General features: G+C 41.5%; 4 protein-coding genes across 4 annotated transcripts; 2 read left to right on the top strand and 2 right to left on the bottom strand.

Moving 5' to 3' along the window:
* Positions 1-1,254: 1,254 nt before the first annotated feature.
* Positions 1,255-2,215, top strand: GLRG_08749 (stress response protein Whi2; the record flags this gene model as incomplete). Its single annotated transcript, XM_008099299.1, has 4 exons — positions 1,255-1,265; positions 1,320-1,455; positions 1,523-1,869; positions 1,930-2,215. 4 exons carry the CDS (start codon positions 1,255-1,257, stop codon positions 2,213-2,215), a joined length of 780 nt encoding a protein of 259 aa, XP_008097490.1.
* Positions 2,216-4,820: 2,605 nt separating this feature from the next.
* On the bottom strand, positions 4,821-5,907 carry GLRG_08748 (WD domain-containing protein; the record flags this gene model as incomplete). The annotated part of the gene is made up of 3 exons (XM_008099298.1): positions 4,821-5,568; positions 5,631-5,746; positions 5,902-5,907. 3 exons carry the CDS (start codon positions 5,905-5,907, stop codon positions 4,821-4,823), a joined length of 870 nt encoding a protein of 289 aa, XP_008097489.1.
* Positions 5,908-6,788: 881 nt separating this feature from the next.
* GLRG_08747 (uncharacterized protein) lies at positions 6,789-8,047 on the top strand (the record flags this gene model as incomplete). Its single annotated transcript, XM_008099297.1, has 2 exons — positions 6,789-6,902; positions 6,959-8,047. 2 exons carry the CDS (start codon positions 6,789-6,791, stop codon positions 8,045-8,047), a joined length of 1,203 nt encoding a protein of 400 aa, XP_008097488.1.
* An 870-nt stretch (positions 8,048-8,917) lies between these two features.
* Positions 8,918-9,695, bottom strand: GLRG_08746 (bZIP transcription factor; the record flags this gene model as incomplete). Its single annotated transcript, XM_008099296.1, has 2 exons — positions 8,918-9,633; positions 9,683-9,695. The coding sequence occupies 2 exons, from the start codon at positions 9,693-9,695 to the stop codon at positions 8,918-8,920; spliced, it is 729 nt and encodes a 242-aa protein (XP_008097487.1).
* Between the last annotated feature and the right edge of the window lie 6,283 nt (positions 9,696-15,978).

Below are 15,978 nucleotides of genomic sequence, written 5' to 3'. Positions count from 1 at the left end.
CAGGAGGCCGCAGGTGATGAGGAGCTAATCCTCCACTTTGAAAAGCAGATTGGTTAGCAGACGGACGGATGCGGCTTGGCATATTTGTGGGGCACCCCCCAATACATACATGTATTAGGTAGCTAGGTAAGCGCCATAATACCATGCTTGTTCAACCTCATTAAACTATCCCCGACAGGCCTCACTCCCAATTTCCTTCACACATCTCCATTCAGGAACACTCATTGTTCAATCTAGGCCAGAAGAGGGAAAAAATACCGAAAGAGAAGAAGAATAACAGTCTCAGTCCCTCCCTGCAAACCGACCTGTCTTTCCATCCCCGACTGGGACTTTACGTGCTTCTCTTCGTTCTCGCTCTTCGCCAACCACACTATTTCCCGGTACCACCACCACTTTCCCCGTGCGAGGACCCGGTTATCGCCAGATCGAATAAGGATTTGGCTCTTCACTCTGGCGTTGCCATAAATACGCACGAATCCCGACCAGATGAAAGTAATTGCGACTGCGTCCTGACCGATCCAACTGCCACTCTGCCACATCAGCCTACGATCTGACCTTTAATACCCTCTCGAAACCGCCACCACGTTGCCAAGTTCGCCAGACGCCAGGAACGGGCAGCCCGTGTCCTCCCGGCTTACAGTCACTCTCCAGGGGGGGCAAACTCTCCAGCTTGAAGACAAAGCAGACCAACAACACAACGAGGCAACACCAGGATCCAAGACTCGGACCCGATCGCCGCCGCCTCAGTATCCCACTTCCGAGGCCTCAGCTTCGCGGCCACCGCCTTTCTCTTCCATAATCGCCTCTCTAGAGAACTCCTGCGATTCTGAAGATAATTGTCACTCACGTGCGCCGAACATTACTGCTTCTGCCTCATCGGTCGCCGCGCCAGCGTATGCACCGCTAACCTCTGGTCTCTTTGTGAACCAATCTTCATCCATCTCAACCCCAACTTTCTTCCATCAGGCTCTCGCCGAAACAAAGCGTGCGCTCCCCCAAGATACTAAAGGTAGCTCTTCCGGGAAGGACGACGACGTTGAACCCCCACCCGCATACTCTGAGGGCCCCAGTCCACTTCAGTCCTTCACGTTCCTAATGGCTACCGCCGGTGGCGCGTCGAGTATTATTACTCAAGTACAGCAAGGTGGCCCGCCCATCAATGCCATTGGAGGTGAGTCTTCTCTACTCTCCCGTACTGATGCGTACCGGCGTACTGACTTGGGCATAGATGTCGGCGCCGATGAGACGATTGCCATGGACCTTCGGTAGGGCTTGCTATTTCTACCAACAAATCCATATGCTAATGCCAATGCTTGCAGGGGCACAAGGTTCGTATTGTCGAGGGACGAGCTCTTGACGTTGCCTGAATTCGTACTTCTGTCTCTCTTTCCAAATGGGCTCTTCCCTGAGGGTCATATGGGTGGTTTCCCTGATGGCGATGCTGTCCAGGTCGATGTACGTACAATCCTCTCGTCATTTCACATTGCACAAGGCTCCCGATCATGCTGACATGCCTGAATAGTATGACCCCGCATCGCTGCAGTACATGCTCGACTTTTTCCGCACTGTCGCGCAGTCGATACCTACCGAGGCATCTCCAAGCCCTCCCCAGGATGAGGATGCTACAACTGGTGATTCCATGGGCTCGAGGGACGACTCGTCAAAGAGAGCGGGTATTATCGTTCTGCGAGAGGACCTCGACTTTTATGTCATTCCCCCACAAGCTGACATTACACAACCCAAGATGATGGAAGTTAAAAGAGCTGCGGGCAAGGCACTTCTCCAACAGAGCGGCATATTCTCAGGCCTGAAACGAAGCGATGAGCCGGGAACTACGGAAGCTCACCTCATTGAGATGTTGACAGCCGGGTAGGTTTTATCACTTACGGATGAATGCACGCCACAGATTGGAGGCTTACTTGACAGTAGTGGGTTCAATCATGACGACAATTGGGGTCACCGGGCAGGCGAGCCGAACAAGGCGGTAGTTTGTAGCTTGGCCTTGGCACGTCTACGCAGCGACATTCGGGGTAACGAGATGGGCAACAACGCTGTAGGCATGGCGCAGAAGCTACTACTTTTTTGGCGCAAGCCCGCGAGGCGTTGCTGGTGGGAAGGCGTCGAGCTTGAAAACGTCGAAGGTGTCCAGGGCAAACTTAAGGTCTGGATTAGACGCGTTTGGACCCTAGAGATGAGCGTCATCGGCCTCCGATGAGTCCGGCTTGCTTATTCACAGGTCGTAACTGGTAGCAAGAGGGCGGTACAGGCGTAATGGAGCAGCGCAATGTTGGCTTTAGGGGGGTAGGGGGCAAGATCCACTGGTTTCCTTGCGTCCACTTAGTTGAGCACACACACATACGGGACGCTTGTTGCACTTGGTTGGTTGTGCGTGTGGGTATCATTCATTCTCCATGGCGAAACATCTTGAAACTAGTATTAAGCGTATTTGCAATGGCTTCAGACTAAGGCCAGCTTTGGCAAGTTCAAAAGACTTTCTTCCTTCACAGCTTGCTTACTGTGACCTGTGATCATACACTGGAGTTCTTTCTGTCTACTCTTGGCTTTTTTTTACTCATTCCAAGGGGATCATTGGTTGATCTCGATGTAGGTAGTTGCAGGGCGATGGAGGCGAGTTGACGGTCGGGATGGCCCGGATTGGGAAGAGGCCCGACCCGGCCGGTGGGTCTGGTCCAAGTTAATATTCCTGTTTATCTACTCAGGAAACCTCGTCATACGTATCAAATCCCCCAAGTATTGCTCGAATTAAGGCGATTCAAGTTGATGGCTTGGTGGAGGCATGGAAAGTGGATTGGGAAGCCGGCAACAACAGTGTGCTTCCGGCATCTATATATTCCTTATCTCGTGCTTTCTCAACCGTAGAATTGAAACGGATGAGCTGTCTATCGAGAGCTATCAGCCTTCCATTATTGGCATTACCGGACCATTCAGCCATGCTGAGGGACGGGCTGCTACAATCAATTGGGCTGGTTCTCCTGGCTATTTCGTCATAGACACGGCGTTGTCCGTTAGGACCGTACGCGGGGCACCATTCACGTCCAGCATCTCGGCCTGTCGCCCTTCTCTCAACGTCGCTCTCCCATCACTTGGCATACACATCAGTGCTGTTCTTCTTCCGTGGCAACTTGGAGGTGCTTAGGATAGTCGGTATTGGCCTTGTATTGGTTTTTTCTATGGGGGAACGAATATTATTCCTTGAGTTGTCCAAAAGCGGCAATCACTAGCCGACAGGATCGACACGTAGAGTGAGGACCTTCTCTTCGCAGCTTCACGCCCTGGCCAAGACCTTTTCCAAGACACGCCCCAGCCTTCCTTGCTGTTGCTAGTCCATTCTCACTATCCGCCGTCCGGTTCTCTCTCACAATGATTCGCCTGAGGTAAGGCAGTGTCCAAAGCAGTGTTTTACTTCAATTTGACTAACGTTACACGCCCCATGACTCCAATTTGAACCACGGAATAGGATTATCACCTAATGGTTATTCCCTTTACGCCTTGACGGCTGACAGAGTCTATGTATGGTTCTAGAAGGCATTATTGGTGACTCCAGCAGAACCATCGTCATCAATATGCACAACACTGACCATACGACGCGCCTTTTGTTGCTGCCCAATAATAACCCCGATATTCTACTAGTATCAGGAGACAGCGTGGCTGACAACGACGGAGACGCTGCCAGAGAATCCACTAGTCGCCCTCAATTTTGCGCATTCGATATCGGGATCCTTGGTGAAAACTCACAATCCTTCAACTTTACGACTCAAGGCACTATGCCGGGGTAGGGACTGCGAAATTTTGTCGGAGTGGCAAAGGAGCCCATCACTAGTGGCATTGGGACCGTCGAGAATCCAGCGGACCAGTTGGAGAGAAACTGCGTCGACATGCATCGAGACAACCCTGCAGAGGAGCTCAATCTCACGGCTACATCGATGGTACCATCGACAATGTAGGGGGTAAGTACGGCTACCCAAACTGCTTCATACTATGGTCCACAGAAAATTTTCCGGGTTGAGGTAGCATGAGAACGGAGGGTCAATTTCGTTTGGCCTCGTCACGCACCCTCAACCACACGGCTACGCCGTTCGTCGCATCTCGTCAAGGTTGTCCTTCCAAGCACACCAGTACTGCTCCGCTAGATATCAACTTCACACCCGACAGGTCCGAAGCATTTGTTACATTTCAGGAAAGCTATGGATTGAGAAGAAGCCATGCTTTCGCGACTGGACGGCGTCTAATTGCTGACACATCAAAGGAGCAGAGATGAACCCGTTGGCTACACCCCATCCAGCACGCACTTTGCAAATGTGTGCCCATAGAGCCAGAGAACAGCCGAACATTCTCTAACTGACATTTTTAGCAATACGGATGTTAATGACTGGCTAGATAGTTGCTTTCGACCCGTGCGACTTGCCTGGGATGGCCAGCAGACTCTTCATGGCATCCAATGTCGCATGAGCGATACACGATCTTCCAGCGGACTGAGGTATCAACGTCAACGAGCTCTTCGGCAGAGTCCGCCGCGACTTCGTCGCGGGGCTGGATCAGTGACGAGAGCTGAATGTTACGCATCACATCCAACGGGCTGCCTAGAGGAATGGTGCACTACGAGCGGACAAGATCGTGATGGAATCTCAAGAAAAGCCTATTGTTTCTTCCTCTATCGCCCATATCCATATCTGCGACGTCAGGTTTAGGTTTGCCTGCAACAGTAGCTTCAATTGGACGTCAAACCCAGGAGGGCAATCGCGTAACTTTGCTCTATCTTGCCGCGAACGCCTTGCTTATGGTGACACATTAATACCCGATCACTCCTCGATACTCTTAACGCATTCCCAATCACCCCTGAGGTTCTCTTTCCACAACGACACTTTGTTGTCACCTCCGCTCACTGCCAGAACGTTGCCGCTCAAGGACCAGCTGACTCTCCAGACGGCGGCATCGAAGGTGAGGACCTTACAGCTCCATTGGCCCGTACTTGACGCATCTGAGGTCCAGATGCGGACAGTCTTATCCTGGGATGCCGAAGCAATGTACGACTTCTGCAAAACCGTTGGTGACCACGCAACGTCACGAACCCAGTCGGTGTGGCCGGAAAGCGCCTCCTGTTCCTGCTTGTACGACTGTGAGGCCGAGTCGAAGACCCAAATCTTGAGCAGATTATCACAGCCACCCGTAACAAAACGTCTTACACCTGCTGAACCAGGGCCGGGAGAGCTGCTAATGATGCTTCCAGGCGCCGTTGCTGGAGCCCACGAGACAGAGTTGACACCCAACCCATGAGCAGGGAAGGTGACATGGTCGAAGCTGTTATCGCGAAATTCAAGGATGCTGACATTCCCGTCCGAGGAGGCGCATGCTAGGAGGCAGCCGGATTCATGTGGTGACCATGAGACAATATTGACGGAGGCTTTGTGCAGGGCAAAGTCGAAGATCTTCTGCCACTGGTTGTTTTGCTCTCTCCAGATGAAAACCTTGCCGTCATAGCCTGCCGAGGCTAAAATATTTCCATATTTAGGGTGCGCCCACGAAACACACCAGACTGCGCCATCATGACTGTCGCAGGGTCAGCGGGAGGAACAAACGTCCAACACGGTCTAAGTCTGGAGGGTGCCTACCCTTTGAGGGTCTCGACGAGTCGCTGAGAGTCTCCCTCTATTTCGAAGATCTTGATGGTCCGATCGCTTGAGCACGTCGCAAGTCGGCGACCGTAGTAATCAAGAACGGCATCGTGCTGTGCGGTAAAATATGATTAGCTCGACAGAACAACGTTGCGCAGCTTGTGGGACATGGAGCCGCATTGCTTGGTTTTAGTGCCAGGCTCGCACTCGGGCTTGGGTGAGCATCAAATACAAAGCAGAATGGGAGGCATCATGGAGAAACACGTACAATCATGTCATCGTGACCTGAATTCGATATAATCTGGGCAGAAGCCTCCAACCAAGATGGCCCATGTTAGTACCAAATATAGAGGGTGTGAAAGGACAAAACAAACCATTGCGAATGGATATGTCCAAGGAACCGTCTGTTGTAGGGCCGGACCGATTGAGATGGGTTGGTCTAAGGGAAATCAATAATTCCGTTCGCTGCACGTCGTCAAGGTGGTGGTAATTGTGATGTTGCTTCAATACAGTAGCCACCTTTCAAGAGCTACTTCCAAGCTAGCCTCAGCTAAAGATCCAATCGTTGGCTGCTGTAATGTACGTACCTCAGCGATGAAGCAGCATTTCTGGAACTCGAGCATTTTTGGTAGGCGGTATGAGACGGACAACTGGCTCGTGGTCCGTGGATCTTGACGTTCGGCTTAACTATCATCCGATGAGTTCTCAAGACCCGTGATTGGCACGTGAGATTATTTGCGTTTTGCCCCATCTTCCCCGCCTTCCGCTACTGATTACCTACTTCCTGCCTGGGTGGGTACTCGAGGTAGGCTGATGCCGAGGTACTTCATACTGTTCGATATCAGTGTATCAGAGATTGACAAACCTGTCACAAGGGACAGCACATCGCCACAATCTCTGGATGCCTTTCCTAGTCAGCATCGTGATCTGGACCGCTTGGCCATGAAACCCCTCTCCGGACCACCACATCATTTCCCTATGCGATAGACAGTGTGTATTCCCGCTGTAAATAACATCAGTATTGCACCAACGGACCACAGCTTTACCTATCCCTGCAAGCCTTTCGGACAGAATCCCTCATCTCGATTATCACCGTATCACTTCTTGTCCAAGACAAACATAGGTTGCCTGTACTTCGCTTTGGGTTACTTCGCAATGTCCGATAGCTCCTGTGGCGGCTCTACGCCGTTCAAGAGCCTTGTAGAGCATGGCTCACATGATCGAAGCCTTCACCAAGATCGTTTCGTCGACGCTCCCCGTGTCCAGCAGGTAAGAGATTTCCTAGGACAGGTACTCCTTTGACCATTCTGCTAATCGAAAGCAAGGGTTTTCGGTCTGCCGGCTCAGTCCCTCCAGCACAGGCACAAGCGAACTTTGGAACATTTCTTGGATCAAATTCAACTGCCCAAATCGACTCAGTTAAGCTTTCGACCTATGTCACCCCTATCACGAGGTCCTTCCAGGCCTTGCAGACGCCTAAGATGCCAGACACTCAGCACGTTTATCGACTCTCTCCTGATCCAAATCGATCTTCCGTTTCTCGAGTATCGAGTGCAGCCGGTGGAGCAGCTATGCATACACCACACAGGCAAAATTACGCCGCAAGCTCGCCAACAGCGACGCCCACATGGGCGCAGGACTTCACAAGGTTTGTTGGCGGGGTTTCGAATGCAGGGAGCCTACCGTCTGGGTCCCTGGCTACTCAATACCGTCCATTGATCCCGCCCGCATTCGCACACAACATGATGCCGCCACAAGCTGGACCATCTATCTCTAGGCCTGTTGCTGGCAGCGCCGTCAGCAATATGGCAAGCGCTGAGGCTGATTTTGATCTTGAAATGGGCCAGTGGGTGGCAACGCACGGAGACGGCCGAATGGAACAGGTCGACGCCGTTATGGAACAGATTGCGCGAGAGTTGGCACAGCAAGAAGAACAACAATCTAGCACTGCCGGCCACCTGTTTAGCATCGACCTCACCGCTTCAATGGATACCGCCACAATCTCACCGCCGAGTGTTTCCTTGGAGAATACCACGGAGCACACGCGAACAAACCTTGTTGCAGAGACTATCAACCAACAAGCAAATGATGGGCAAAGCCTGTTTGACACGAGGAACGCCGCTGTGCCGAGCAACATGAATCATTTGGAGCAAGTACCCGATATGTCACAGCTCAACCTCCACGAAGCTTCTGAATCGGCAGCTCCCAGGCCCGTAGAGCATGCTCAGTCTCAAACGGAGATATCGGAAGCCGCAAGGCAAATTTTACAGTCAGTTCAGCATGAGAACGGAGACAAGTGGAAAAATTCCCAATTTCTCCTGCTTATGAAGGATTTTCGAGATGGCAACAAAGACATTGTAAACAACGAAATTCTAGAAACTAGCGCCGGCGGTGAGCGCATAGCCGGAAATTGACTATGGGCGAAAGCCCGGCAGGGCATGGTTCACTCGCCAACTCAATACGAGAGACCGACATCACGACAAAGCTCGCCTCGCGAGCTCTCTGACTGGGCAGAGGAGGCAATTGCGAGAAGACGGCTCTTATCACCGTCGCCCCCGGAAACAGCTGATCCTAACTAGGCTTCAGCCCTGAATCACGAATGTGTGAAACTGGTGACAAGCACGACAGCTATTACCTGCCTACAAGACATCCGTGCGGGGCATTGATCAGTATACGTTTTCACAGAGCTGAGCACATGTGGGCCTACTGTTGCCGTTACGCTGCAAATACGGCAATATGGGTAATTGGACAGACATTCAACTGAGAAATTGGAACCAGAAGCATGCTGCCAGACATAGCCTAGACTCACCCCTGGTCATGGCGCTTTAAGACGTAAGGCATGAAAATATGACCAATTTTAAAGTGATAGTTCAGATTTAATATAGCGAGTGAGTGCAAGAAAGTCCACGAAATTGGTCAAGTCAAAACAAGTATGGTCCAGTCTAATCACCAGCCATCATTTTCCGAAGTCCAGCTTGGGACTCGCTCTAACAGACTCTAATTTCTTTGACTGACACGCATAGTTTCAGACTATGAAGAGCGCAGAAGCTCTGAGCACTGTCAGGCCGCTGGGATCTATTCAGGCAGTCATTCATAAACAAAAGCTTTATTGAAGGAATATGGCAATGGAACAATGGGGTCCAGCTACAATAAAAAACACGAAAACCTGTCTTGATAATTAATGGCGACATTGAAGGAGGTAAGGATGAAAGGGGACAGACAACCAGACAACATGTTGTCTGTAGATCCCCTCCAAGTTCACCACCGCATTTCAGCCCGGCGATTCAAGACCGACCCAAAGCAATACTCTTCCAGTGATCTCGCTCTGCTTCCAATTTGCGGATTTTCTCCTCAAGATCTTCGAAACGTTGTGCCTTGCGCTCGCGAGACTTGCGAGCAGCAAGGGTATTCCTGGCCCGCTTCATGGCGATAGTGTCATTGGGGTCCTCAACAATGATGGGAGGCAACGGCTTGTCTCGTCGACGAGAGTTGACACCCGCAACGGAGGAATGACGTGCGGAGCCAGACGGAGATGAGTTGGCAGACTTTCGATGCCCAGAGGAAGACGAAGATTCAACAACCTCAAGATCATCAGCGTTGGTGGCGGGCGACTGCTCGACCAGTTGTTGTTTGTCGGCAACAGTATCCTTACTAGCTGGTGCTGGTTCTTGGGGGAACAATGGAAACCATGAATCACCCGAGCCAGAGTCGAAATCACCAGTGCCGAAGTCGCCAGTCCCGAAGTTGGGAGAGACATTATAGCTATCGTTAAACTCAGGAGATTCGTTGTAGACAGAGGGCGAGGTCAAGGCCGTCAAAGCCGTTGAATTTGGAGCAGACATGAAAGGCTCCTGGATAAACAAGTCCTGGGGAGACACAGTTCCCAAGTTACTGGCACCCGCCGCGCTTCCGCCGAGGTCAAAGACGGAAGGCATGGCGGGCGACGAGTAGGTAGTAGAGGCGCCGCCCTCAAAGCCAGTAAAGTCCTCAAGATCCAAGTCTAAGCTATGTGAGCGAGTGTGGAAAGTTAGATTGAAGAGGCTACATACCATGCAGGTCCATCTTGGGAGTTGTTTGTTCGTGGCTGCTCTGGGAAAACAACGGGACAGGCGGGCGCTGACGACGATTCAGCGCAGCCGAAGAAGATGGGGCGGATGAGGCGTAGAATTGGGCTGATTGAGCAGGAGAGTAAACCGCAGACAACCGAGGGTGGTGGCGTGGGCCAGACGCCTGAATCCGAGCGAATCGATGGCTATGATGAGGCTTTACGCGACCTTGCGCTTGGTGCTGGCGATGATGAGACGAGTGACGACGTTGGTTAAGACTAAAGGCAGCTTGTGCAGCGAAGTTTCTAGGTTGATTGGTTTGAGGCTGGTCGAACAAGACGAAGTCCTGTTGAGGTTGCTCGGGTGGGCTGAACTGTTGTTGATGCGCGGGTAATGCCGGCAGGCTGGGTGAACTGGAGGGAAGCCATTGTGATTGGGAATCCGTGGTGAAGACTGGAAAGTCTTGCGGTTGAATGGTTGCAGACGAGGGAGAACCTGAGCTAAAGCTGGAAGCCGTAGTGAAATTCAGATCGACCTGAGAAGGTTGAACTGAAGAATTGAACTGAGTGGGAAGGGAAGTTGGTGGAATTGTGAGATGAATCGTAGCGGGGTCGGGAAGCGAGAAGACAAGGGAAACGGTGATTTAATGCATGGTTGCTAGCCTCCGAGGCAATTTCAACTAGATATGATTTCTGTGATGGTGCGGTGATGATGGAGAAGAGAGGGAGAAAGGGCAAAATTTTTAATGGATGGCTCGGAGGGACTAGCGACCTTTTGTAGCCTGACGGATAATAATAGGCCAAAATTGCCGACAATGACCTTCCAAGAAGGCGACAAGGCAAAGGGCGCACGGTTCGGAAGCCCTGTAAGAAAGGTACATCAGTGGGTACGACAGTCTCATGTACCGAAGTATCTCTCTAGGCATACACCAGCCGGCAGGCTCACGGAAGAACAGTAACTGTATACTGTTGCTAGATGTATTTGAAGAGGTGCGACATCAGCTCCGCCTACATGAAGGATGGACATAATCCTTAGTCCGGAGCAAAGTGTGACTCACACTTCTGGTGCTAGGCTAGATTTGGCTGGGCGGAGATGCGGAGGACATCTGGGTATCCGCTCTAATTGGTTCCGGACGTTTGCTGAAAGTGTTTGTCAAATCGTGGCCAGAGTGGGGCCAATAATTAGTCTGATGGGCCAGAATAGACATTAAGACAGGGCATTTAAATATAAGCAGTATATCTTAAATAGATTTACCTACTTAAAAAGATAAGGTTTAAATATTTTAAGACAGATTAATTAAAAATAGTAATTAGTTATATTACTATTTAATAGTTAAGCTATTAGTAGATAATAAGGATAAAGAAAGTAACTACTACTAAGAATAATTATAAAATATTAGCTTAAGTTTATTTAACTTGTAAAATAGCTCTATACTAGTGGCTTTCTATAGTAATATTAGTATATAAAACTATAATAATACTACTTATTATAAAGCTATTAGTATTATAAAGTAATATTAATAAGTAGAATAACTATAGCTATATTACTGTAGATCTACTAGATCTTATAGTAGATTATATAGTATATCTACTAGTAATTCTATAGATACTATTTTATAACTAATTATTTACTAGTATTATAAATAGTTAACTATATTACAGCTTTAGTAGAACTAATAAAGAATAATTATAAAATTATAGTAATTATAATAGTTAATTAGTTAATTCTATATTATATATATTTGTAGTAAAGTTATATAAAACTAAGGAAATCTCTTTATTTCTTAGTTAGAAAGTCCTAGGCTAATTCTAGCTATCTAATAAGTAAGTTTACCTAGAAAGTAAAGTAATATTACTACTTATTTCTTAATTATTTACTATAAGATAACTATAATATATCTATATAGTAAGAAGATAATTATAGTAAGTAGACTATATCTTTCTATATTTCTATTATTTTTATAAGTTAATTTAAATATGTTATAAAAAGTTAATTAAAACTATATGTTACCTTATTTTTATTACTATCTTAAAATACTTTATAGCTTAATATATTATATTTAGTCTTTTTATAATTACTATCTTATTATATATATAGTTTACTGTCTTCTATATAACTCTTCTTCTAGGACGCTTTCCTATCTCCAGCTTTAATGTCTTCTTATTCTCTTTATAGCGTATTTACTTTAGTTATAGTAAGTAACTTAATAAGATATAGTTAGGTCTTTTAAGCCCTCTAATATAAAGTTAATAGTTTTTAACTTTAATAATATAAGGTAGATATACTAACTTACTAGTACTTTTTAACTATAAGTTAACTACCTTATATATAAGTATTTATAAACTTCTTTAATAGGTTTTTTTTCTAATATAGTAAAGGTTTATGTACTCTTAAGTACTATTATTAGCGTCTTTAGGTCTTATAAGCCTAAGCTACTTAAATAGAAGTTTACTAGTGTTAGTGTCTTTAGCTTAAAAGCTTAATAAGAAATAATAACTTTAGAATTAAATAGTATAAGACTAGCTTATTAGAAACCTAGCTATATATTTATTTTATTTATTAAAGTAGAAAATACTTATTAGTTACTACTAAGATAATAATATAGTTAACTATATATATTAATAAGTAGTAATAAATAATAAGGATAAATACTAGTTATAAATTATAAATAAAGAAAAAACCTATAATAAGATTAGATAGTAAAATTACTATATAATATACCTATAAATCTAGTAGATCTATAGTAAAATTACTATATAATCTCTTAGTAGATGTATAGTAAATTAGCTATAGTTAGTCTAGCTATATTAGCGTTAATCTATACTACTAATATACAAGTAATAATTAATATTATAACACTAGTAACTTTCTAAAGTGCTATAAATTATCTTTATTTCCTAGTTACCTATAAAAGGCCTAAAGACGTAATTCTTAGTTATTACTAAAGTAGTAATATAGTTAACTATACGTATTAAGAGGTAGTAATAAATAATACGAGATAAAAACTAGTTTTGAATTATATATAAAGAGGAAAACTATTACAAGATTAATTAGGAAATTTACTATATAATATACCTAAAGATCTTATAGATTTATAGTAAAATTACTATATAACCCTCTTATAAATCTAGTGGATTTTATAGTAAATTAGCTATAGTTATGTACAGTATTATTAGTATTAATCTATACTACTAATATCTAGGTAATAATTAATATTATAATAATTAGTTATTAATAAGGTAGTAATATAGTTAACTATATATATTAATAAGTAGTAATAAATAACAAAAGTAAAACCTAGATTTTAATTACTATATTACTAACTATTAATATATATAGTTAACTATATTACTACTTTAGTAATAACTAATACTAATAAGTAGTTAACTTTTATAGTAACTACTACTAACATACCTATATAGTAAGTAAAACACTTCTGTTACTTTTTTACCTCTTTGACCTTTATATTTACTTTTCTTAATATATAAATATAAAGTCCTCTTCTAAAGAAAGCTAAATTATCTTTACCCTCTAAGCTATTTAAAAAGACCTAAAAATACCTATATAAAAAGCAGCTTATACGTTTAAGGTCTCTAAATTAATCTTTTATAACTAATACGCTAGACGTATTATATAAGCTAAGACGTGTTTAGAATTAAACGAAATAATAAAAGTAGAAAAAGAGGTACTTCTTAAAAAAGTTATTAACCTAATTAATTAAGGGTTTTTTTTATACTAAGATAATATATAAGATATAGCTAACTAACTTTAAAATAAGTATAATATAGTATATATTAGACCTTAATAAGTAAAGAACTTAATATAATAGTAACCTTAATTAAAAATATAATTTTAATATTAAATAACTATTAAAAGGCCTTAGCTAAAGATCTTTTAATTATATAAGGCTAGTTTATACTTATATAAAATATAATTATAAAGTATAAGATATAAGATTATAATATTTATAATTTTAATAAGACTAAGTTGTTAATAAAAATACTATTATATATAAAGGTTATAATAACCTCTAATTATAAAAAAAGGCCTTATATAAAGTAGCTTAGTAATTAAGAATAAGCTTTTAATATTTAAGATATATATATAAATAGCTAAGTAATACCTTTATATATTATTATAAAAAGTAAATATTACTTTTTTTATAATACTAAAATAACTAATTCTTAGCTAGATAGTATATTTACTTAAGTAAAAATAAATAAATAATAAAAGAATTAGCCTAAATTAGTTAGATTATTTTAACTTTTATATAAAGTCTTATATAAAAAGTACTTATTAATTCTTAGTTCTTAATAGCTATAATAGCTATAAATTAACTATATTTAATAATCTTTTTAAAAAATAAAAAGTTATTACTTTATATATACCTTTTTATTTATTATATAAGCTTTAGCCTCTTAATATAAGTTATTTTAGCTTATTAAAGCTTTTATATAGTAAGGAAAGTAAAAAAATAATATAAATATAGATTTTATATATTATATAAAATAACTTTTTTTTAAGTAGTATTTCTTCTTTTAATAAAAAAAGTATATAAGCTAGCTTTAAATATACTAGCTTTATACTTTTTAATCTTAAAGTAGTTCTTTTTTACTTAGATTTTAAGCTAAATATATTAATACTAAGTAGCTTATATCTAACTAGCTTAGGCTTTAAGACCTAAAAATACTAACTATAGTACTAAAAGATATATAAAGTATTAGTTTACTAAAAAAAAGATCTAGAGATATTAAAAAAGCTTACTAATACTAATATATAAGATAATTAACCTTTAAGCTAAAGGTATTAGTAAGTTAGTATATAAGTTTACTTTAATTAAGGCTAAGAACGTTAGACTTTATTTTAAGATAAATATACTAAGTAAGTATTAAAGAGCTAAAAAGACCTAACTATATCTTAAAGGGTTACTTAATATAGCTAAAATAAAGGCACTATAAGGAGAAAAAGAAGGTATTAAAGCTAGAGGTAAGAAAACGTCTTAAAAAAAGGTTATATAAAAAGTAGTAAACAATATATATAATAATATAGTAATTATAAAAGGAATAAATATAATATATAAACCTATAAGATAGTTTAAGATAGTAATAAAAAAGAAGGTAAAATATAGTTTTAATTAATTTTATATATTATTACTTAATAAACTTATAAAAAGGTAAAAATATTAAAAGAAGTGTTTTACTTATTATATTATTTTACTTACTATATAGGTATATTATAAAATACTATAGAATAGTAAGGTTAGTATAAGAAGAGGCTACTTTTATTATTTAGTATTTATAGAGGCTTAAAGTTAGCTTTTTATAAGGGTGTTAAGACAAGGGTTACGTAGAAACTACAGTAGAACCTTAGTAATACGTTAGCGACTATTTACTATTTAGTCTAGGCTAGAGGGGGAAAATCTTAGACTCTCTAGCAAAAAGTCTAGATAATAGAATAGACCTACTTTCTATACCTTTCCTAGTTAAGGCACTTAGCTATATACCTTTATAATTCTTTTTACTTTATAGACTAAAAAGACTAGCGTAAGATAAAATATTAAGCTATAATTCTAATAGTAAATAATTAGTAATATTAAGGTAAGATAAAAGCTTAGACAAACTATAAGTATTTATAAAAAGAACTATAGCTATATAAGTAAATAACATAGCTACTTAATAGAGGATGCTACACCCTTATAATAATAACCTAAATAACTTAGTATAAGATAAGTAAAGAATTACTAAGCGTAAAGCAGCCTAAGGTATAAACCCTTTCTAGTAAGAGGAATTAAGGGGCTATACCTAAGGGTAAATATATAGTAAAAGGTTAGTATTACCCCCTAATAGGCCTTACTATATATCCTTAAGACTAAACCTATAAGAACTAAGTATAGTAGACCTTATATAGCTATTTTAGCTATAATAAGCTAAGATATAGTAGTAGAATATAGAAATATATAAGTAGAACTAAGAACTTATTTACACCCTTATTAAGAAATTAGTAATAAGAGACTAACTAAAAGAATATAAAAAACTACTTAATTATAATTATTATATCTTATATAAGAACTATACTATTATAAAAAAAGATAATTAGATAAAAGCTATTAAGAAAGTAAATAACTTAAGACTAAAAGCTTTAGTAAGTTATTATATTATATAAGCACTATTAAAAGTAACTTTAATAATTTAAATAAAATAGTAAAACTATAAGATAAGCCTAAAAAATAATATATACTAAATTAACTTCTTAGTGTTTATTTACTAAACCTATATTAATCTAGAGGTATAAGAGAGGAA

The sequence above is a fragment of the Colletotrichum graminicola genome, assembly GCF_000149035.1.
Source record: "Colletotrichum graminicola M1.001 genomic scaffold supercont1.41, whole genome shotgun sequence".
Taxonomy (NCBI): Eukaryota; Fungi; Ascomycota; class Sordariomycetes; order Glomerellales; family Glomerellaceae; genus Colletotrichum; species Colletotrichum graminicola.
This window is presented reverse-complemented; position numbering and strand designations above follow the sequence as displayed.